Source organism: Elaeis guineensis, chromosome 6 (assembly GCF_000442705.2).
Source record: "Elaeis guineensis isolate ETL-2024a chromosome 6, EG11, whole genome shotgun sequence".
In the NCBI taxonomy this organism is placed as follows: domain Eukaryota; kingdom Viridiplantae; phylum Streptophyta; class Magnoliopsida; order Arecales; family Arecaceae; genus Elaeis; species Elaeis guineensis.
Window position 1 is genome coordinate 9,941,676 of NC_025998.2, and position 21,440 is coordinate 9,963,115.

The following is a 21,440-nucleotide window of genomic DNA, read 5'->3' on the forward strand; positions in this document are numbered from 1 at the left end:
GGAATATCCCGAGTCTCCGTGTGTATGACGTCATTGACATGAATGTGATCGTTCAACGGAAAATAATTTCTACTTAGCTGAGGGACCTCGGAATGGTTTTGCTGCCTATTTGCACTCTACCATGAGGGACTCGTAAATAATTTCACCTTTCCAAATTTTCACAGACACGAGAACGCAAACTCATATGCCAGTTGGTCCTCTCATGGTTACAGGATTACCATATCACACGTGTTCTTGACCTCAGCGAATTTTATAGGGAAACGGATAGCTCGCTCTCTCGCCCCTTGCTCTCTCCTCTCCACTCGCCCCCGCCGGAATCCACCGACCGATGGCCCTCAAATTGGCCGCCCCCCTCCCCCTCTTCCTGTCAAATCCCGCAACCCCTTCCCGCCGGCCCGCCCCCTCCACCGAGGTCCGCTTCTCCCTCTCGAAGAATGCTAACGCTGAGCCCTTCCTCAGGCGCCGCCGCTCCCAGCAGGAGATTGAGGACGACCTCCGCCGCCACGGTTCCGCCCTCAAGATCGCTGAGGATACTGCCGCCGACGACCCCACCTCCTCCGCCGCGGACGACCCGCCCCCCTCCCCTGCCGGTTTCCGGTCCCACGGCACCCCCTTCTCGCCCTCCGTCCCAGGCAAAGCCTCCAAGTACTCCAAGCCCCCTTTAAACCCTAAAAGCCCTAGCTCCCCTTCCTCGCACCCCGCCTTCCGCCGGATTGCTAGGATTTCGCGGGCTGCTTCTGTTTCCCCGGACAGGGAGACCGGGATTTCTGTCGGGGACAAGGGAATTGCGTATAGGATCGAAGGGGCACCCTTTGAGTTCCAGTATAGTTACACGGAGACGCCAAAGGAGAAACCTTTGGCATTGAGGGAGCCTCCGTTTCTGCCGTTCGGGCCGAGCACGATGGCCAGGCCTTGGACGGGGCGGGCACCACTCCCACCGAGCAAGAAGAAGCTGCCGGAGTTCGACTCGTTTAAACTCCCGCCGCCAGGGAAGAAGGGGGTGAAGCCGGTGCAGTCGCCGGGGCCTTTCCTGGCCGGGTCGGGGCCCAAGTACCATGCGGCATCGAGAGAGGAGATTTTGGGAGAGCCGCTGACTCAGGAGGAGATCAAGGAGTTGGTCAACAGCTGCTTGAAGACTAGGAGGCAATTGAACATTGGTTCGTTTTGATGCTTGTACTTTTTCTTTCCTGAAAGTTTTTAGTTTTATGGATTTTCTAAAAACTTTATGGAGCTTAGCGGATTGGTTTTTTTGCTGCAAAAAAGAAAAAAAAACGAAATTTCCACCATAGTGGCTTTTTGGGGAAGCAAATGAAAAGGGGGGAATTGTGCTCTGTTTCTGCGTGAGTATTGCTTTGTTTTTATTCGTTGCGGTCTGTTTCTGGGTGAGTATTGCTTTCTTTTTATTCATTGATGATACCATTATAGTTACTATGGTGGAACTTGATGGCTTTAAACACTACGTGTCATATTTGGAAGGCACTTACATTTCATGATCATTTTTTTCCGTTGCTGATTCCGTAAACAGGTCGTTTGGTTTTCTTCAATTTTGAAATTGTGGAAATTTTGGTTGCAAAACAAGGTAGCAAATAATGGAATTATAACCATCAGATAAGGTTGCAGTTGAGAATAAAAAAAACTGTATTTATTTTTGTTAAAATAACAAAGCTGTATTCATATGTCTGCCCGTGAACTTCTCTATTAATATTGAGACATAACTCATATACTAGTGGTGTTTGTTACATGGTCCCAGGGTTTTAAAGCGTCAATCCTAAACATTTGGCTGGCCGCATAGTGCAGGCATGAAGCACCTCAGTTTTAAATGAGTGCCAACTCCTAGGCAGTTAAGGTGGCATAGAGCCTCTGGAGTCTGGAGGCTTCTCTCACTGGTCTTATAAACCACATTACTGATGTCCTAGTATCGATGTTTATTGGATATCTTGTTGATTGGTGGTTCCATGCTTGAAGCATCCAAACCAGTCTATCAAATGAGGTTATCAAGCTAAATACACAACAGTTTATCTACAAATTGACCAAGAATTGCAACTTATTTGCAGATGGGATCGAAGGATCATTGTCATTTTTCCTGATGAAGGACATCCTCTTTGGTATTATGTGATTCATGGATAGAGTCTTCGAATTTTTGTGTTAGAGCCTATTTGGTTTTTCAGTTTGATGCATTTATAAAATCACTGCGACATTGGTTATGGGTTAACTATGACTCTTTGATGGTGATGTTTTAAGTGAACTGCCTTTTCATACTATTTGCATGCAGAGTTGATAATTCTTTTAATTGTTGGGCTCTCTTGTATAGGTTTTGGTTTTGTTTGAGTTCAGTTCCTGGGGTTCTGTAATATTACAAGGCAGTCTCCCATGCCCTCAATTTGCTATTTGGGCATTTAGGAGTGAGATTTAATGTATGGTAATTTTAATTTTTTATGTGGAATGTGTTTTAAAGAAGGATAGGGAGCAGGAGTGGAGAGGTTGTAAGAGCATAGTAAAGGAGGTGTTCCACACTATAGCATAGAGATTCTTGCTTTCAAGATCTGGAAAACTCAACTAGTATTACCCTTAGCATTTGGAATCTTCTATCTAGGGTAGCAAACTCACTTCGGAATCTTTTCAAAATCTCAAACCTGCTCTGTTTCCTAGGCTCTTCCTTACTAAATATGCTTTAAAGCATCCACTTTCCTGCAGTTGTACCTGCACAAACATTCACTCCCGATTTTAGCAACTAAAATATAACCGTGGACAGCAATCTTTCAATCATTTAAATTCACCCTTTACAACCTAAATTAAGTTGCAGGAAACATCATTTATTTCATTCAATGCCTTAAATATCTGAACGGAGACGTGTTGGGTGAGAAATAAATTGTGCAAAACAGCTGAGTAAGAGAGTTCAATGAAGCATTTATTACTAAATCCAGTTAAGCAATACTCTGCAGTATTTGTGATATGATATCAAAATCATAAGAGAACTTCTTTTATCTTCATATATCGGGATACTATGTAATGAAATCATACTTTTGCATCTGTAAACCTTTGTAACGGTGACTTGAAGGAAATCGTAGTAGGTAGAGAGAATCCAAGTTGATGTAGATTTGTCCTAGAGCTTTCCATTATTTACATAACAGTATTATAATTGTTGTGTATATATCTTAAATAGTTAGTCCATGACATATTTACAAGCTGCTCAGTTCTCTTGTACATTATGCACTATTCATTATCATTTTTCAGGACTGTCCTCCCAAGATTAGCTGCTAATTTGTTGCACATGATTCACATTTCTTATGTTATGCTCATTTTTATGACCTGTAACTTCTTGTACCTTTTTTTGTTATGATTGTTATGATCAAATTTTTGCAGGTAGAGATGGTTTAACACATAATATGTTAGATAACATTCATGCTCACTGGAAAAGGCGGAGAGTATGCAAGATAAAATGCAAAGGAGTGTGCACAGTTGATATGGATAATGTCCATCAGCAATTAGAGGTCAGCAAGTTAAAAATTTTTATTTCTTAATTTATTTCAGAAAGCAAATCTTTTTCCTATTTAGTGATTTTCAATGCAGATATTAATTTCTATCATCAAGTGGGAGTTAAACATTGGTTATGTTAATACCATTGATGTTGATCGGAAAGTGATATATGGAATTTAATAGGATTTTATTGTGGAGAAATTAAGGGCCTTTGTTCAAGCAGTATTTCACAGTTATGCAGTTGAAGACAGATGAAATTGTTTTTGGCTCTTCTGATTCATCTAGTGGCAGAAATGCGAAGTCAAAAGTTAAATATGTTCTCTATTGTTGCTTGGTTAAGGGTTCTCATTTTATAATCAGCATTCTCTGATTTGCATATGATGCCATTATTCTTTTGATGTTATCTCAAGTGCTGAAATATATTGTGGGCTGCTTCTGTGCTTCAGATGATCTCTGGTCGAGAAGTTAATTTTTCAAAGGTTCTTTCATGCATTGTCTCGTTAATGTGGTTGCAGAGTAAAGATCTTTTTTCAAGTGTCTAATCTTTTCTTATTGGGCCTTCTAGAGTTGTGAATTCTAATTTAGTCATCTTGATAGTTGATTAAGTACAAGGAGGGTTAAAAGTCAATCACTTCTTTGTTGTTGGTTGAAAATCTACCTTACATTCCTAGCTGGACATGTTATGTTGGAGTGTGCCATCTTCAAACTTCATGGCTCACAGTGTTAAGAAGATTCTACCCCATCTGTTGAGTTGGAAGTTTTTGAAGCAGGCAAAAAGATGAATTTATCAATAAAGTTTCCTGGTCTTGGATGACATTTGGAAGCAAATTGTTCTTTTTATTATTTCTTGGCATTTGGGAGGATCTCCCTATTTTCGGTGAGTGAGAGATCATTTTGCGATCTTGGATATTTGTCCTCTATTCCTTCATCTTTCATCTTCTTGTTTTTTACCCCTTACCTTGTTTCTCATGTTAACAATCTTACTTGTGCTCAGAGGCGACCTTTTTTTATGATGTGTTTTATTGAACTTTTGGTGCAGACGTCTTAGCTAGAAGATAACTTGATTTGAAGAATCAGGCTCGAAAGATCAAGAAACTAGGCTGATTGCATCCGATCCTGTCGATTTTGATACTACCGTATTAGAACGGTCATAACTCTCTCATTTGGTATCAGGATCGCTATTATGATCTCAATTCGGAAAGCTTTTCTGGTACTTTACGAGTCTGACTATTTCACTGTTATATCCAATTTCGGAGCCTAATTCTATTGTTTGACAAGTCAATGGAAGTTCGGAAGAATCCTAGACGAATAGGAAGTCTTAATCCTAGTCTTAGTCTTTTAATCTTTTTCCTACTTTGTTTCAAATTCCTTTTGTTGTTAGGTTAGGGCTTTTTCCTATAAATATGGCCTCTTTGGCCAACATTGTAAGCAGATTATTTTCATGTTATTGAATTAAAAACTCCAGATGAGAGTTCTTCTTCAATTTTGCCATTTTTCTTTGTTTCATGTGTCTTCCTTCTCTCTTTCCCCATCTAAATGTGGCTTAGGTTGCATTCTGTTTCTTTGCCTCTTATAGTGGTCCCAAGTAGATTTGACAAGCTGAAAAGAAACCTATGGTGTTATGACTGACATAAGACAAGGGAATGCATCTGAACTTTTGGGATTCTGTAATCTGTGGAGAGGTGGATTGGTTTTGAGATGTTTAGGAAATGTGGAGGTGGTTTTGGAAATTATCAGAGAACTATGATGATGTAATTGATTATGTAAACAAATTTCTGCGATCAGGAGGACAGATGACCTCTCATTGAATGCTTTTTTTTTACCCTCTCTTTTTCCTTCTGGTTATGACTGCTGAAGTATGTCGAACATTTTTTATGCTGTTATTTATGGCTGGGAAGGGGATACTACGAAAATTTGGTTGGACTTGGAGGTCAAGGCTTGCATCATGAAGCATCTCACAATGCTCTTTCCAGAAGCAAATATGGAAGAGGCATTATCAACTTGTTATGGATTGATGGATAGAGACTTGGAGTGGTGATTTTGTTTGACAAGAATCTTAAAAAATGCAGAGAAAAGAGACGTCATAAAGTTTTCAATCTTTTAGTTGGTGGAAGGTTTATCTTCGTGAAGATGAGAGCCAAAAAATATGCAATTGATTGGTTTGATTTGGTGTGATTTCCTCTTTTGTCTTTTGGCTTTATCGATCTTGGTTGATCAGTATGTGCTACTTAAAAGAACATTTGAAATACATGCTGTCTGAAATGCATTTGCTAAATGTAGACTTTATGCCTTAATTGGTCTTTTACTCATGATGATGTGATAGATTGGGCATGGAAGTTTGTGATAAAATGCTTTTTATGGTTGGTGGAGCTCTCTCGTCCTTGTGTTCATGAATGCCACTGAGTCACCCTGAACTAAATAAGATCATGGGAACAGCAGAAAACATAGAAATATCCTTCTATGATGCTCAGATTCAACCACAGAATATGTTCAGCAGTGTTGCTAGCATGCCACAGAATGGGTTGAACAGGCCTTAACAATCATATTTGCTTTTTGCTATCACTTGGCTGTTTCATCTAGAGGACATAGAGAAGGATCCTGCTGTACAATATTCGATAATGAGATTTCATCACCTCCCGTTGTTTTTCTTCCATGTCCTATTTTTTCTATGGATTCATCATGGCATTGTATCCTTTACATTCTATCAATGGGTTTACTCTTTTAAGGTCAGATAGGGATTTACAGTCCTCTGTAAATATCCCTTAAGAGTTTAACCATCAGCAAACTTATGATTCCACTTTCTTGAGGACAATGGTTTTTGTGAAGCCAAGCATAGGAAAGTCATTTTTTGGAAGATTGAAAAATCATTCTATTTGAGTAATCATGAGTTTGAGCATTTGATATGGAACTCATTATAATGAGAATGTCCCTAAGACACTTAAACAGATCCATATGGCTAGTGAATGGAACGGGCTGTGACGTTTTTGCAGTCATCATTGCCTGTATGACATCATGAATAAAAGGTTTGTCTTTTATGTTTTGATAGGAGAAAACTGGAGGGAAGATTATATATGGTAAGGAAGGAGTAATCTTCCTGTTTCGTGGTCGAAACTACAACTGGAGAACCCGCCCCAGATTTCCTCTTATGCTATGGAAACCTGTAACACCAGTGTATCCACGGTTGGTCAAGCGGGTACCAGAGGGATTAACTTTGGAAGAAGCATCTGAGATGCGTAAAAGAGGGCGTGAACTACCACCAATATGCAAACTTGGTAATCTTTTCTCTCTGTCTGCTTTGGTTTGTTTTTATTGCATCATCTTGTGAATAGCATGATGAAGCCTATGTTGTGATAATTATTTTCATATGTGTGATTTGAAAGATACCTCTAATTCTTATACAATGAGGATTTGATATGTATTTTGAACCAAATCCATAATTTACTTGTTAAATTCTTGTTGGGTGGAAGTGGGGCTAAAGTTTTCTTCCTTGTGTGCATCAAACAGCAAAAAATGGTGTTTACTGTAACCTTGTAAAACAAGTTAGAGAAGCATTTGAAGCATGTGAGCTGGTACGGATAAGCTGCAAGGGTCTGAACAAAAGTGATTGTAGGAAAATTGGTGCCAAGCTCAAGGTTGGTAAAATTTTTGGCATGATAACATCCTCTCTGGTTTCAGGTTTGTAATAGTTTCTTGAAATCGGCCTTGCAGGATCTAGTCCCATGTGTCCTACTTTCGTTTGAGTATGAGCATATACTTATGTGGAGAGGGAAAGATTGGAAATCATCTCTTCCACCACTAGAAGACAATCATACAGAAGCTGAAGAAATTCTTGCCAGTGACCCAACAATCACTTCATCCATTATCAATGATCCATTATTGAATGCCCAGGACATCCTGGGTTCAGGTACTGGAAAGAGCTTAAATGAGGAACTCAATATTGAAGTGCCTAGTGAGTCGGCTCTAGATGATAGCAGGGGTATAAGCCAAACTGAGGATCTTTCGAATTTGAAAAATTTGCATGTGCTTGTACCAGCTCATGTAGATCCAACCAACATGACCAGCAAGGCACTTGATTTCTCAACTGAGACTCACCAGGAATCTTCAGTTGTTAATGACCTACGATCACCTGCTTCAGGTGCTGGAAGCAGCTCCGAGGCATGTCTTGAAATACCTTGTCGAAGCATTTCTTTTGAGACAAGTTTGAACACAATAGAAAAAGGTAAGGATACTCCCCATTCAGGAAGAGAAGCTCAGCTATTGGCAGCTTCTTACCAGGGTTGCAACAGGCATGATGACATTAGCGCAGTCACCAATCTAGATGATGGAATGATAGACAGTGATAAGTTGGAAACAAGGGAAGCAGATGGTCCAATATGCCAGGATAATACGAGTTCTAGTGGGGCATGTTTGGAAGGAGTAATGCTTCTTCTGAGGCAGGCTGTTGAGAGTGGTAGGGCAGTTATCTTGGATAATGAGTCTTTGGATGGTAACATAGTTTTTGAGAGATCTGTTGCTCTTGCCAAGATAGCTCCGCCTGGGCCAATCTTCCAGCATAGAGTCAGGAAATCAGCTGTTCAGAGGTCTCAGAAAGACAAGGGTGACAAAATTGAGGAGCAAGGCACAGAAGTTGAAGCTGTTCCTGACTCAGAAAAGAGAATTAATGATAAATTCAACTCTCGGAATCGGAGAAGGGATGATTTCGCAGAGGTTTTGTCAGATGTGGTCCCACATGGAACCTTGCAAGTAGATGAACTTGCAAAGTTGCTGGTTTAATGGTGTCGTAAGGAGAGGTGTTGAATGAATTTCAGTTTTTCATATTTCTGTCTGGTTATTTAGGCATAGGCCACTTGGTGGTTGTATAACAAAGTTATGTGAGGATTTGTTAAATGTTTTCATGAGCCTGTTATCTGCACCTTGTAATGAGAGATGGCAGTATAAACATGCTATGAAACGTTAAGAGCCTGTGAAGTTATTGTCTTAAAGGGCAGAACAGGAACTCAGAGGGTATGATATAACTCATCAGAATGATTAAGAATTTTATGGTCATTGACTTGTAATGAGTTTTCAGTGAAACAATACATCAACTACACATTGCAGAGAGATTAATGCAACAAAAACAATATTTCTCTTCTTCATTGTTACTTTCCCTCTTTGCAAGGAGATCTGTCCAAATTTTTCTACGGAAGACTTTGTTTAATGTCTATTGGTGATGCAGCTTGCACAGACTAGAGAGAATGGTCAAGGAAAGGAATATAGTTCTTTAGAATGAGTGTCGATGCTGTGTATCGACTTCCCTATCTATATCATGACCGCCTACAATCTTCTTCCAGTACCAGTGCTTCTCCCACAGTTGAGACATCTCCTCAATTGGCACTTGCTTTGTCTCAGGCAGAAGAAAGATGATAAAAAAGGTCATAATGACCATAAGGCAGGCAAAAAGGATGAAGACTCCATATCGGAGGTGGCACAATGAAAGAAGGAAGCATTGTGCTACTGCTGCGGTGAAGAAGAGGTTGACACAAACCACCACGCTTTGTCCTGCTGATCTCGTCTCAAGGGGGAAGATCTCACTCGGAACTAACCAGGAAAGAGGCCCCCATGACCAGCCATATGCCCCTACAAATGCACATATTGCAATCACCAGAAGGACAGCTACGTTTTTGGGAAGCATCTCCCCATGACCAAATGTCAGTGCAAGAGTGACAGCGACAATCACCTGTGGACATCATGATATGCTGGACATAAATAAAAGAGGTAATTTCAACTCATCATTAGTCCATTTGATGGGATGAAACTTTTTTTTTTCCTGCTTAATTTTGAATCAATAAATTTGAACTTGAACCTTTTTTCCTGACGGATAGCACTTTTTTCTTCCTTTTCAGTGAAGAAGTCATTATAAGATTTATTTGAGAAGCAAGAGTCATGCATATCAGCTAGCCATCTTCCTAGTTGAAATTTCAATAGTTGATCGATGAAGCAAATGCATATGAATTTTCCAAGCGAAGGTGAACTAATTCTGAAATCAACTGAGATTTTCTATAAATTTTAATGTCTCTTAGTTTAGAAACACAGTTTTGCAGAACTGGCAAAAAAAATGGATCTAATGGTAAGATGCTACATAAGAATGCTTGTTATAGAAATAATGCATATCAATTTGCCACAAATTGAATTTACTCTGGAATTGATTGACTTTAATCTTCAATTTTCTTGAACTTCAGTTTAGAAAAGCCAATTTCTAGAACTGGCATACATCATAGATTTAATGGTAATCTTACCATAGAAATAATCATCTGAATGCCACCTTCTATGAATAGTAACCTCCTTCCAAACCTATCAACCACTGCCATTGAGACAAGTGCACCAATCAGTAGCATTGCGCTGGTTATAATAGATGAGTACAGGGAAGCTGCAGACCCAAAACCCAAACTCTGGAAGATTACAGGTGCATAGAACAGTATGGAATTCATGCCAGTGAGTTGCTGGAATGCGGGGATCCCAATCGCTCCAATCACAAGCTGTGGACGGTTCTTGGGTTTCAAGAGGTTCTTGAAAGGGTGTTTCACCGCTCTTGCAGCTTCACTTGCCTCCACCAGGTCCTCAAATTCTGCCTCCACCTTCTTGGTACCCCTTACTTTCTCTAAGATATTCCTTGCTTCATCCAGCCTACCTTGTTCCACAAGGCTGTTTGGAGTCTCAGGAAGGAAAAGACCACCAACGACCATTAGAGTCGCAGGCACCATTGCCAAACCAAGAGATAATCTCCATCCCCATGGGTGGAGCCGCTCTGTGAAGTAGTTGATAACATCGGCAATCAAAATCCCCAAGCAGGTTGCTAGCTGAAATAGTTGGTTGACTGCCCCTCGGATTTTAAATGGTGCTATCTCACAAAGATAGAGTGGAACTGCCTGTTGGCAAAAAGAACTTAGTGATTGCAGAAGCTCTCATTGTTTGCATGTGTACAGGTATGTATTTTTATGTCTGCCTGTCAGGAACAGAACCAGGCATTGTCTGTGTGTATACATGTATGCATATATATTCTATTGTTTGTATATGAAAGACCAAGTATAGTTTAGGTTTTAATCAATACTTGGAAAATAAAAAGGAAAAGTTAGGTGGGAAAAATGAAAAAGCTTGTAACAGAGTGACTGATGAGTTTCTGGCCTGCACCTGATTTCCGAATCCAATGCCAACTCCAAGAAGAATCCTGCCAATGATCAGCATGACAACATTAATGGCTGCTGCATTGATGGCTCCACCAATGAAGAAGCTGGCTCCACCAACCATGATGCTGGCCCTTCTCCCATATTTTCTGGTCACAGGTGAGGCTCCAAAGGTGGAGATGAGGCCAGCAAAATATAGGGAGGATGTGAAGAGAGTAAGCAGCTGGTCATCATATTTGCAGTAGTCAGTTTCATTTAGGTGTTCCTGCTTCCTTCTGTATACACTTGGGAAGAATTCCTTCAAGAAATCATCCATGGAAGTTACTCCACCTAGATCAGATAAGTATGTTAGTAAGCTCTGTAGTTCGATTTTAAATTTTTGTTGTTATGTTACCAAACAAGCTGTAGATGATGATGGCTTAACTTTATCTCGAGATTGTTCTCTTGACATTTCAGATGACTGTTATCTTCAGAAAAATCAAGTCTGAGAGTATTAATTCAGGTTTCTATGGTGAAGGATCAGGATTGGCTGAACTTAAAAAGGTCTTCTCAGAGAATTGTTTATAATAATGCAGTTCATTTGATTTCTCCATGGAAATCTTACATTACCTCCAACACAAAAACACCCGGCGTATTGTTGCCCCCAAAAAAAAAATAAAAAATACAGACATAACAGAACTACCAAATGGGCTGTAAGAATTTGGGAATTATATTAGGACAAAAAGAGGAAAGGCCAGAAAAACAGGGAAAAGAAAACGTTAGAAACCAATATCTCAAATACCCATCAAAAGCATGTTCATTTAAAACTCAGCAACGTGCCGTCGAGCACATGGAACAAAGATGAAAGCATTCGTAGCAAAACTCACCAGAGACACCAAGATCATATCCAAAAAGGGATCCTCCAAGCGATCCAATGATGCAAGCCAGGATGAAATAACCCGTGATGTTCCCCTCATAAAATTCTGCTCTCTTTCCTGCGTCGCCACCAACAAAGCCACCCCCTGCCATTGCCTTGGACTCCTTCCCACCAAACCTGGCCTCTAGTTTCTACCAAAGATCTTCGTTTTAGAAACATACATTTGGCTCTCGGACAACATTATCCTCTAATGTTCTTCGCTCTCCATTAACACAAGAAATGAGAGGCAGACAAGGTAGTATCTATACTCCAAGAGAGAAAGAGAGAAACAAGAGGCAGGGAGAGCGAAAAGTTTGCCAAAAAAGGTGCTGCTCCTCTTACCCAAAAATGTAACCGGATTGGGGAGGAAACCGGATTTTGTGTAGGCTGGTCGACTTTTATGTGCCTAAAATGCCTATTTTACCCTCAGCGGTTCACTGCAAACCGGTTTGCTCTGATCTAACCACGTCCTTTTTTTTTGGGGGTTTGGGCGTAGCATTACATTTAACCATAACAACAGCAACAACGTTTGCCAAAATAGACACGAGAAGCAGGGAAATTTGAATGGAAGAAAGCTGTTTGGGGGATGGCAGCTAGCTGCATGGCTCGCCCAACAGTCAGCTGCATCATGGAAGCATGAAAGAGAGCTCAACTAACTATGCATATATCCATAATAAAAAAAAAAAACCAAAAGAAGTTCCATCAAGGGATGGCAACAAGTCGGATATAGATCAGATTGATCAATATCTATATCTGTCCCGTAAAAATTTCTTATCCATATCTATCTCATATCCATCTCTAGTTGAATCAGATTGGATAAAAAATTCATCATGTAAATATTATAAAATAATAATAATTTTGAAAAAAAAATTTATATTAAGATTATATCGGATCACATTCAGAACGGGACATATCATCATTTGAACCCAACCTAAATCTACTTCTGATATCTTATCTAGAATCCATATCTGTCTTGAATTTTAATTGGATTATATAAAATACACCCCATTCGGATTGCATCGGCTGGATATCCAGTGGGTCAGCTGCCATCCCCACTTCCGCATCCACATATTCTCACATGAAGGAATTGACCCAGCTAATACAATTCGGCCTAATGGTCTCACACAATAAAACTAGCTTCAACTATGTTAGCATGAACTGATGTATCGAGGTTCAATTTCACTTGCCCGGGGTTGGGGAACTCCGGACGCCATGGCCTAGCGAAGAACTTGCTGTTGTTCTGGTTAGAATACTTCTTAGAATAAGGCCACTATCACTTCAATCGCTTTCATCCTCATGACCTTAGTTCCGGTTATTTAGAAATATAACAAAAAGAGAGGCTTGTGCTTTCTGAATCTAAATGCATCACCCTGAAGGCATCTATTTCCTCTTCCCTGTTCCATTAGTTACAAACCAGAGCACTGGCTTCATGAAGTTATACTAAAAATCTTTTTTCTGGTCTCCCTCCTAGAAAAAGATTTCCTGTGTTAGTAGCATGCTTCTAATGATGATAGGTGATCGATATTTCAAGTAAAAGTCTTGTGCAATTTTCATGGAATCTTATAATGTTGCAATGGAATCGATAACTACGGCTCTTTTTTTTTTTTTTTTTTTTTGATGTTGTATTGGGAGGCTCAGAAAAACAGAGCCACCCAGCTTTATTCAATTAAAAGTCTAGAAACTAACAGCAGAGTGAAAGGAAGTCAAGTAATAGGTAAACATAAGCAGACACTTTTCAGGTGGAGTTATAAGAGCCTCAAAGTGAGCACTAATGATAAGGTACAGCTAGAGAGGAGAGATCCGAACAAGATGTTTGCCGATTAAGGAGGACATGCCAAGAACTTCATTGGTGTATCAGACCGATCAGAAACAGAGACTGTCTTCAAGGATCCAGATTGCGCAGCAAAGAGTAGATTCTTTTGACCTTCCAATTTTTTTTAAAAAAAACCAATTCACTCGGTTTGCGAAGAGCTGACCAATCCAGAAAAAAATTTCAGAGCATCCAATGCTATGACAAGAGGGAATTGTGTCTATTTAGAAATATGTGTGCATTTCTTTCCTTCCAACAAAACCAAGCCAAACTTACTAGAAGGATGAGGATGATGCGACCTGACTTCTTAGAGAAGTTCCTTTCAATCCAATCTGGATAATTACAATTAATATATCTTTCACAATGTGGTGGTTGTTATATATATGGTTGATTGAAATTAATGAGATAGACTCAGTGCTAGTCACTGGCTCGATGGAAAAGGAACCAAAAGGAGGTTTTCAGCACCATGCCATTTAGCTACTCATGCTTCATTTCAGGCAGGTTGGTATGGAGCAGTAACACAGTCATTATGGATGATCAGTCTCTGCCACAGTGATTTAACTCTATAGGAAATCCGCCGCAATATATACATAAGAAATTGTTATTCTCATGACAAGTAGAAAAAGAAACATAAGCGAGGTATATGGAATGGAAGTTGTGAAGGCCTTCAGCAATGAGAGCTAACAAGTAAAGGAAACTCTAGATATTTTGAGTCCTGAGCTTGCCCTTTTGCTATAGTCCGGTTCTATCTGGTGCTGTGAGTAACTCTTCTAGGAAGTGGGACCACTCATGCAATATTAGTGAATGACCAGTCTAAATGTCACAATAGAAACTAGGAAAAACATGTTACTTATACGTTTTATGAACCTGAAAATCTACTAAAAATGGAGGTGAAATTTAAGTTTAAATTCAATGTATATTGAATTAGGTGAGGTCACAATTAATAGGCAGTAGGGAACAACATCAATTAAAGTCTTGCTAGATTTATCCTTATAGTTGAATTGTAGTTTTTCCTATACTTATATGGGGTTTCCCAAAGAAAGATTGGTTCATAGCTGTAGGTTGGCTCCGAAGATTCCACCAAATATAGCAGAGAAGGGCTTAATCTTGTTAGTTCCAGCGAACATTCCAGCTTTCAACATGCTTTCCAAGCAAATTCGACTTGAAGTTGGGGTAATATTTTGTGCAGGCCTACTCTTAGTCGAGTGAAAATAATCAACGTGCAGTGATTAATTGGAACCGCTAAATAAGCAGATCAATGGATCTTTTTTAGTCCATAGACTTACGATTTGCTTAGGGTTCTATTGGCATATGCGTTCTTAACACATGCAAATGGGCCATTTCACATTGGAATAAAAAGATGTAGGTGGGTATTCGATGGTGAACAACAATCCTTTTTTCCCTCCCCGATTTGTGTTTAATAAATAACAATCATTTTTTTCGCTCTTTAGGTGAATTAACCCCTTTTTTTTTTTTCGGCTTAAGAGTAATGATATGATCACACAAGTTTGGTGAAAATTCACATGGTGGCTAATCATTCAACGTACAAATGGTTTTAAGGAAGAGGGCGATTTCCATTAGTTATGTCTTCTCTTTGGTCATTTCTTAATGCCGAGCCAACTTTCACATGTGGTTAATTTCAAAATAGTAACATTTATATTGTTCCTAAAAGTTTGTATCCAAAATAATGTTATTTAAAGTGAAAAACAAAATTTAATAATGTTTAGGTGTGTTGGAAGTTTTGTTTCAATTTCAGCCAGTGTTTGCATTCAAAGAAGAGAGGAAGGTTGAATAAAAGATACAGGGGAGAGAAGGAATCAGCAAAAACGATGAAAAGATGGATCATACAGCTTCTGGACAATTTCAAAATGCAATTAAGTGTTTCAAAAGTACTACATCTTAAATAATAGAGAAGATAGGAACTGAAAAATGATGATCATAGGCCAAAAAAAAAAAAATGATGCCAATGGGCGTTACCAGCTTTGGTTCCAATAAAGGAGACCTGAACTAATTCCTGTCAACCGGACCCTGAACTCGACCATCAAATTGGATTTTGAGATGCTGAAACTCAGGTTGATTATGTGAGACATTTTCAAAATATGGTGTTTTCATATTGGAGGAACTTTCAAATATTCATTTGAGAGATATATGACTTTTATGAGGTTTTCAAAATTGGAGGAAATTTTCAAACTCTCAAATTTTCATCATTCTCATTTGAGAGATGTGTGATTTTTAGTCCCTCGTTGCATAAGAGAAAGCTAGTAAAGGTGCTTATATGTAGACATGATTTCAAAGATCTTGTCTTCTATGTGATTGCTATACATGACCAACCCATGACAGTGGCGCACGCGTGGCGTGGGCAGGGGCAGTGAGATGTAGGGTGCTTGAGGTGCATTGTGGTGCTTTAGTGGCACACTTCGCACGTGCGCATCGTGCCAGGTCAGGCATTGAGCTCATGGGCTCTTGTGGGCTTTGTATAAGTATCTTATATTTTAGCACGAGTTATAACAGCCGTTGGATTTAAACTGTCAATCGAATGGTCAGATTCAAACTAGTTCAACCATTGCCTTCAATGATTGTCAGATGGTTGTTAGCCAGATCCGTTGCAACCTTTCAGTGTAACACTATAAACAGAGCAATCAGTATCTCCTTTGCTTTAGTGAACATCTCTCTCTTTTCTTGGCATTCTTTCTTCTAAAAACTACTCTGGGGTTCGTATTCTGCAGATACGAATCCTAGAAGCCTTGAAGGTTTGTAGATGCAAGTAGAGTATTCGGATCTCCTTCAGTAGTACAACCTGCAGGCGATCGTTCAGTCATCTGGGACTGGGCTCCATCGTATCCTAGGGACAGATTTGCTGGTATCTGTTTGTACACTTATGATGGGGGCAAATATTATCTAAAGGAGAGCATCTATAGGCATGACTTGGAGCTTTGAAACATCAATCTTTTTCCAAAATATTTCCAACAATCTTTAGATAGTGTTATGGCGTTCAACTTTCAACAACTTGCTACTGATTTTGTTAAATTGGAAAGGTTTGATGATGGAGGGAATTTCAAGCATCGGTAGAAGAAAGTCCATTTCTTACTTGTGTCTCTGTCTGTTAATTATATGCTGACCACTTCCAAACCAGTGGAACATGAAGGTGAAACATTAGTAGAAGCAAGGAGCAGAGTCAAATGGGTGAAAGACGATGAAATATGTAGAGGTCATGTCTTTAATGCTTTATCAGATGGTTTGTTCGATGTGCACCAAAATGTAGAGACAGCAAAAAAATTATGGGATACTCTTAATACCCGATTTCTCTTGGAAGATGCTACAAGTAAGAAGTTTCTTTCTTCTCAATTTATGAATTACAAGATGACTGATGGCAAAACAGTAAGTGTGCAATTTAATGAATTGCAATGCATCTTAGGACAAACGAAACAAACAACTGAATTTGCATATGGATGAATGTATTGTTGTTTCTTGTATTATTAACAAACTCTCTCCTTCTTGGAAAGATTACAAGAAAAATCTAAAACATAAGAAAGAAGATTTATCTCTTAATGACTTAGCTACTCACCTACGCATTGAAGAACAGTCCAGAATGTAGGAAAAAGAAGAGCAGCGAGTCTCGGATTCAATGAAAGTTCTTATGCTAGAAGAAGGAAAGGAGTCCAACTATTTTCAGAAATTTGGACAGAATAAAGACAGTCGGAAAAGAAAGACTGAATCCCAGGTTTCATATTCCAAGAATCATGGAAAGGGCAACAACAAAAAGAAAAAGGGTTCTTGCTTCCATCGCGGGAGACCCGGGCATTATAAAAGGGAGTGCAGATTTTTGAAAAACAAGAAGACTGCACATGAAGACAAGAACAATAAGTTTGTTGCTGTCATTTCTGAAGCCAATATGGTGCAGGAAGATGATTCTTGGTGGATAGATTCAGGGGCTACAAAACATGTGTGCAAGGATAGGAGTTTATTCACCTCCTATGAAACAGTACAAGGCGGCAATGTCTTGTGCATGGGCAATTCTGCAACTATAGCAATCAGAGGCAAAGGCACTGTGGATCTGGAGTTTACTTCAAAAAATGTGCTTTCTCTTACGGATGTGTACCATGCATCAAAAATTAAGAAGAATCTAGTTTCTGGTAGCCTTTTGAATAAGCATGGTTTCAAACTTATATTTGAGTCTGACAAGTCTATTCTGTCCAAGAAAGGGATTTTTGTTGGCAAAGGGTACTTGTACGAGGGAATGTTCAAACTCAATATCAATAAAGTGATGAATACTTCTACTTATATTGTTGATTTTCATTCTTTATGGCATGGTAGGTTAGGACATGTGAATGTTAAAAGAATGAATGATATGGTCGAGTTAGATTTAATTCCTAAATATGATATTGATACGGTAGAAAAATGTCATGTTTGTGCACATACAAAAATAACAAGAAAATCTTTTCCTAAAATAGAAAGAATTTCAACATTACTTCAACTCATACATAGTGATGTATGTGATTTGCATAGTACTCCAACAAGAGAAGGAAAGAAATATTTTGTGATTTTTATTGATGATTATTCCAAGTATTGCTATGTTTATTTATTGCATGCTAAAGATGAAGTTTTAGACAAGTTTAAAATATATAAAAATGAAGTTGAAAATTTTTGCAATTCTAAAATTAAATGTCTTAGATCTGATAGAGGAGATGAATATCATTTTCCTATATTTTGTGAATCTGTGGGTATAGTGCATGAAATGACTATTGCATATACACCTCAACAAAATGGAGTAGCAGAAAGAAAAAATTGAACTTTAACTGAAATAGTCAATTCATTTCTTTACAATTCGGATCTTAATAAATATTTTTGGGGCGAAGCACTTTTCACAGCTTGTCATATTCTGAAGAGAATTCCACATAAGAAAACACATGATACACCTTATGAACTTTGGAAGAAAAGAAAGCCTAATCCTAGTTATTTAAGAGTATGGGGTTGTAAAGGCATAGTAAGATTTCTTGAACCTAAGATTAAGAAGCTAGGAGAAAAGGGAGTAGAATGTATATTCATAGGATATGTAGAATATAGTAAGGCCTATAGATTTTATGTTATAGAGCCAAATGAATTTATAGGACTTAACACTGTGATTGAATATAGAGATGCAATTTTTTATGAAAACAAATTTAATATTTTTAGGATAAACAAACCTAGGATTCAAGAGAATGATTTAGAGAATGGCAATTTTCTTGAACCAATTCTAAATAAGATATTAAAAGACACTGAAATTGGTGAACTTCGAAGAAGTAGGAGAGCAAGAATAGGAAAATCTTATGGTCCAGATTTTATTGTCTACCTAGTGGAAGGATCTAGAAACTCTCATTATTCTCCAACAATGATATCTCCTTGCATTAAGACAGACCCACAAACCTTTGAAGAAGCCATGAAATCTCAAGATGCTGCATTTTGGAAGGAAGCTATTAATAATGAAATAGATTCAATCTTAGGTAATAATACTTGGATTCTTATAGACTTACCTCCTGGCTCAAAACCTATCGGATGTAAATGAAGTTTCAAAAAAAAAATTAAGGTGGACAGAACCATAGATAAATTTAAAGCTTGATTAGTAGCTAAAGGTTTTACTCAAAGAGGAGGTATAGATTATTTTGATACTTATGCATGTGTAGCAAGAACCTCCACTATTAGAGTATTAATGGCTTTATCTTCCATCTATGGCTTCGTAATTCATCAAATGGATGTTAAAACAGTATTTTTAAATGGTGAATTAGATGAAAAAATTTATATGAAACAATTAAAAGATTTTATGATGTCTGGACAAGAAAAGAAAGTATACAAATTGATTAGATCTTTATATGATTTAAAACAAACTCCCAAATAGTGGCATGAGAAATTTGATAAAGTGATTTTGTCTAATAGATTCAAAATTCATGAATCTGATAAATGTGTGTATAGTAAGTTTTCAAATAACTAAGGTATTATAATATGTTTATATGTTGATGATATGTCGATTTTTGGCAATGATTTAGAATCTGTTGAGGAAACTAAAAGCTTTTTATCTTCTAATTTTGACTTGAAAGATATGGGTGTAGCAAATGTTATTTTAGGTATCAGAGTCATAAGAAATGATACTAGTTTAATTCTTTCACAATCTCATTATATAGAGAAAATTCTTAAGAGATTTAATCATTATGATTGCTATCCTGTCAATATACCTTTTGATTCTAGCATAAGATTATATAAAAATACTGGTAGAGCTGCAAACCAATTGGAATATACTAGAGTTATTGGATGTCTTATGTATGCTATGATTTGTACTAGACCTGATATTGCATTTGCTGTTGAAAAACTGAGTAGATACACTAGTAAACCTAATCATACTCATTGGAATGCTGTTAATAGAATATTGAAATATTTAAGAAAGACTATAGATTATAGACTTTACTATACAAGATATCCTTCCGTTCTAGAAGGATTTACTGATGCCAGTTGGATAACTGAGTAGGAAGACCATACTTCTACAAGTGGATGGATCTTCAAATTTGGTGGAGCTATATCATGGGGCTCTAAAAAATAGATTTGCACAACAGACTCTACTATGGCAGCAGAGTTTGTAGCACTTGCTTCATGTAGTAAAGAGGCAGAATGGCTAAGGAATTTATTGCTAGAAATTTTAATGTGGCCTAAACCTATGCCACCAATTCTATATATTGTGATGGTGAGGCTACACTATCAAGAGCCTATGGTCAGATTTATAATGAAAAATTAAGATATATTGGGCTGACGCATAGTTATGTTAGACAATTACTCACAGATGGAGTAATTACAATATATTTTGTAAGGTCTTGCCAAAATTTGGCAGATCCTTTGACAGAGGGGCTAACAAAAGCATTGATCTTTAAGACAGCCCAAGGTCCATATCTAATGACCACCAATGAAGGAAACTCAACTCAAATCTTGAATAGTCAAGATTTTGAGTTCAATGAGTAAAGTACTTCATAAGCAGTGGTTGAAGCGCTATATTAATATTCATCCCAAAGTAAATAGTGCTTGGATCCTGTAATGTTAAGGGTAATGTTAAGCTATATGCTTTTAATAGACTTAAAGTTTATATACGATAAAGTGCTTAAATTATAGGGGCACTTTTAACAAGGCTACCTATATGAGTGTAGAAAGTGGTGCCGCCTTCTGTGAGTTAAGGATTTGACTCTAAAGCACTCATGAAATAGGATATAGACACAAGGCCAATCCATGTGTTGGCTTTTAATGAATACTCGAAAGCATAAGTAATTTGTGTGTGAACTCATGTCCGGTTAATCTTATAGGACACTGATTCAAAGATTTATCTACCATGCTTACCTGATTAACTTTGAGATGATTCACTAAGTAATAGTTCAAGTTGAGAGATACTATTACCTATGCACAAATTTCTCAAGCCTTACAAGATTGTTTTCTACCGCGTATATTTCAAAAATGATAGGGGAATGTTAGACATTTTCAAAATATGGTGTTTTCATATTGGAGGGAACTTTCAAATTTTTATTTGAGAGATATGTGACTTTTATGAGGTTTTCAAAATTGGAGGGAACTTTCAAACTCTCAAATTTTCATCATTTTCATTCGAGAGATGTGTGACTTTTAGTCCCACATTGCATAAGAGAAAGTTAGTAAAGGTGCTTATATGTAGACATGGTTTCAAAGACCTTGTCTTCTATATGATTGCTATACATGACTAACCTTCGCACCGTCGTGTATGCATACATGTTGCGTGGGGAGGGGCAGTGGGCTGTAGGGCGCTTGAGGCGCATTGTGGCGCTTTAGTGGTGCACTTTGCACTTTGCACGTGCGCATCGTGCCGGATCAGGCTTTGGGCTCTTGTGAGCTTGATATAAATATCTTATATTTTGGCACGAGTTATAATAGTCGTTGGATTTAAACTATCAATCGAATTATCATATTCAAACTAGTTCAATCGTTGCCTTCAATAGTTTCTAGACGGTTGCTAGCCAGATCCGTTGCAACCTTTCGGTATAACACTATAAATAGAGCAATCAGTATCTCTTTTGCTTGAGCGAACATCTCTCTCTTTTCTTGACATTCTTTCTTC

General features: G+C 38.1%; 2 protein-coding genes and 1 long non-coding RNA gene across 5 annotated transcripts; 2 read left to right on the top strand and 1 right to left on the bottom strand.

Annotated features, from left to right (window-relative positions):
• Positions 1 to 235: 235 nt before the first annotated feature.
• LOC105047351 (CRS2-associated factor 1, chloroplastic) lies at positions 236 to 11,092 on the top strand. Of its 3 annotated transcripts, none has more exons than XM_073259131.1 (7): positions 236 to 1,157; positions 3,364 to 3,491; positions 6,524 to 6,749; positions 6,982 to 7,109; positions 7,186 to 9,231; positions 9,360 to 10,070; positions 10,140 to 11,092. In XM_073259131.1, exons 1-5 carry the CDS (start codon positions 329 to 331, stop codon positions 8,248 to 8,250), a joined length of 2,376 nt encoding a protein of 791 aa, XP_073115232.1. In that variant the 5' UTR covers positions 236 to 328; the 3' UTR covers positions 8,251 to 9,231; positions 9,360 to 10,070; positions 10,140 to 11,092. The 3 variants fall into 3 exon arrangements, with proteins under 3 accessions (XP_073115232.1, XP_073115233.1, XP_010924559.2); XM_073259132.1 differs by having other exon boundaries at positions 9,360 to 9,482; positions 9,792 to 11,092; XM_010926257.4 differs by having other exon boundaries at positions 9,360 to 11,092.
• LOC140858450 (uncharacterized) lies at positions 3,500 to 4,960 on the top strand. The gene is made up of 2 exons (XR_012142017.1): positions 3,500 to 4,354; positions 4,517 to 4,960. It is a non-coding gene; the product is annotated as an uncharacterized lncRNA (long non-coding RNA).
• On the bottom strand, positions 8,738 to 11,754 carry LOC140858449 (sugar transport protein 14-like). The gene is made up of 4 exons (XM_073259133.1): positions 11,504 to 11,754; positions 10,645 to 10,967; positions 9,753 to 10,382; positions 8,738 to 9,193 (listed from the first exon to the last, which is right to left on the bottom strand). The coding sequence occupies exons 1-4, from the start codon at positions 11,643 to 11,645 to the stop codon at positions 8,738 to 8,740; spliced, it is 1,551 nt and encodes a 516-aa protein (XP_073115234.1). The 5' UTR covers positions 11,646 to 11,754.
• Positions 11,755 to 21,440: the final 9,686 nt, after the last annotated feature.

Coding starts and splice junctions, on each gene's coding strand:
- LOC140858449 (XM_073259133.1), bottom strand. CDS start 11,645: ATGGCAGGGGGTGGCTTTGTTGGTGGCGACGCAGGAAAGAGAGCAGAA. Junction 10,968..11,503: donor ATATGATCTTGGTGTCTCTG/GTGAGTTTTGCT, acceptor TATCTGATCTAG/GTGGAGTAACTTCCATGGAT. Junction 10,383..10,644: donor GCATTGGATTCGGAAATCAG/GTGCAGGCCAGA, acceptor TTTTGCCAACAG/GCAGTTCCACTCTATCTTTG.
- LOC105047351 (XM_010926257.4), top strand. CDS start 329: ATGGCCCTCAAATTGGCCGCCCCCCTCCCCCTCTTCCTGTCAAATCCC. Junction 3,492..6,523: donor ATGTCCATCAGCAATTAGAG/GTCAGCAAGTTA, acceptor ATGTTTTGATAG/GAGAAAACTGGAGGGAAGAT. Junction 6,750..6,981: donor ACCACCAATATGCAAACTTG/GTAATCTTTTCT, acceptor TGCATCAAACAG/CAAAAAATGGTGTTTACTGT.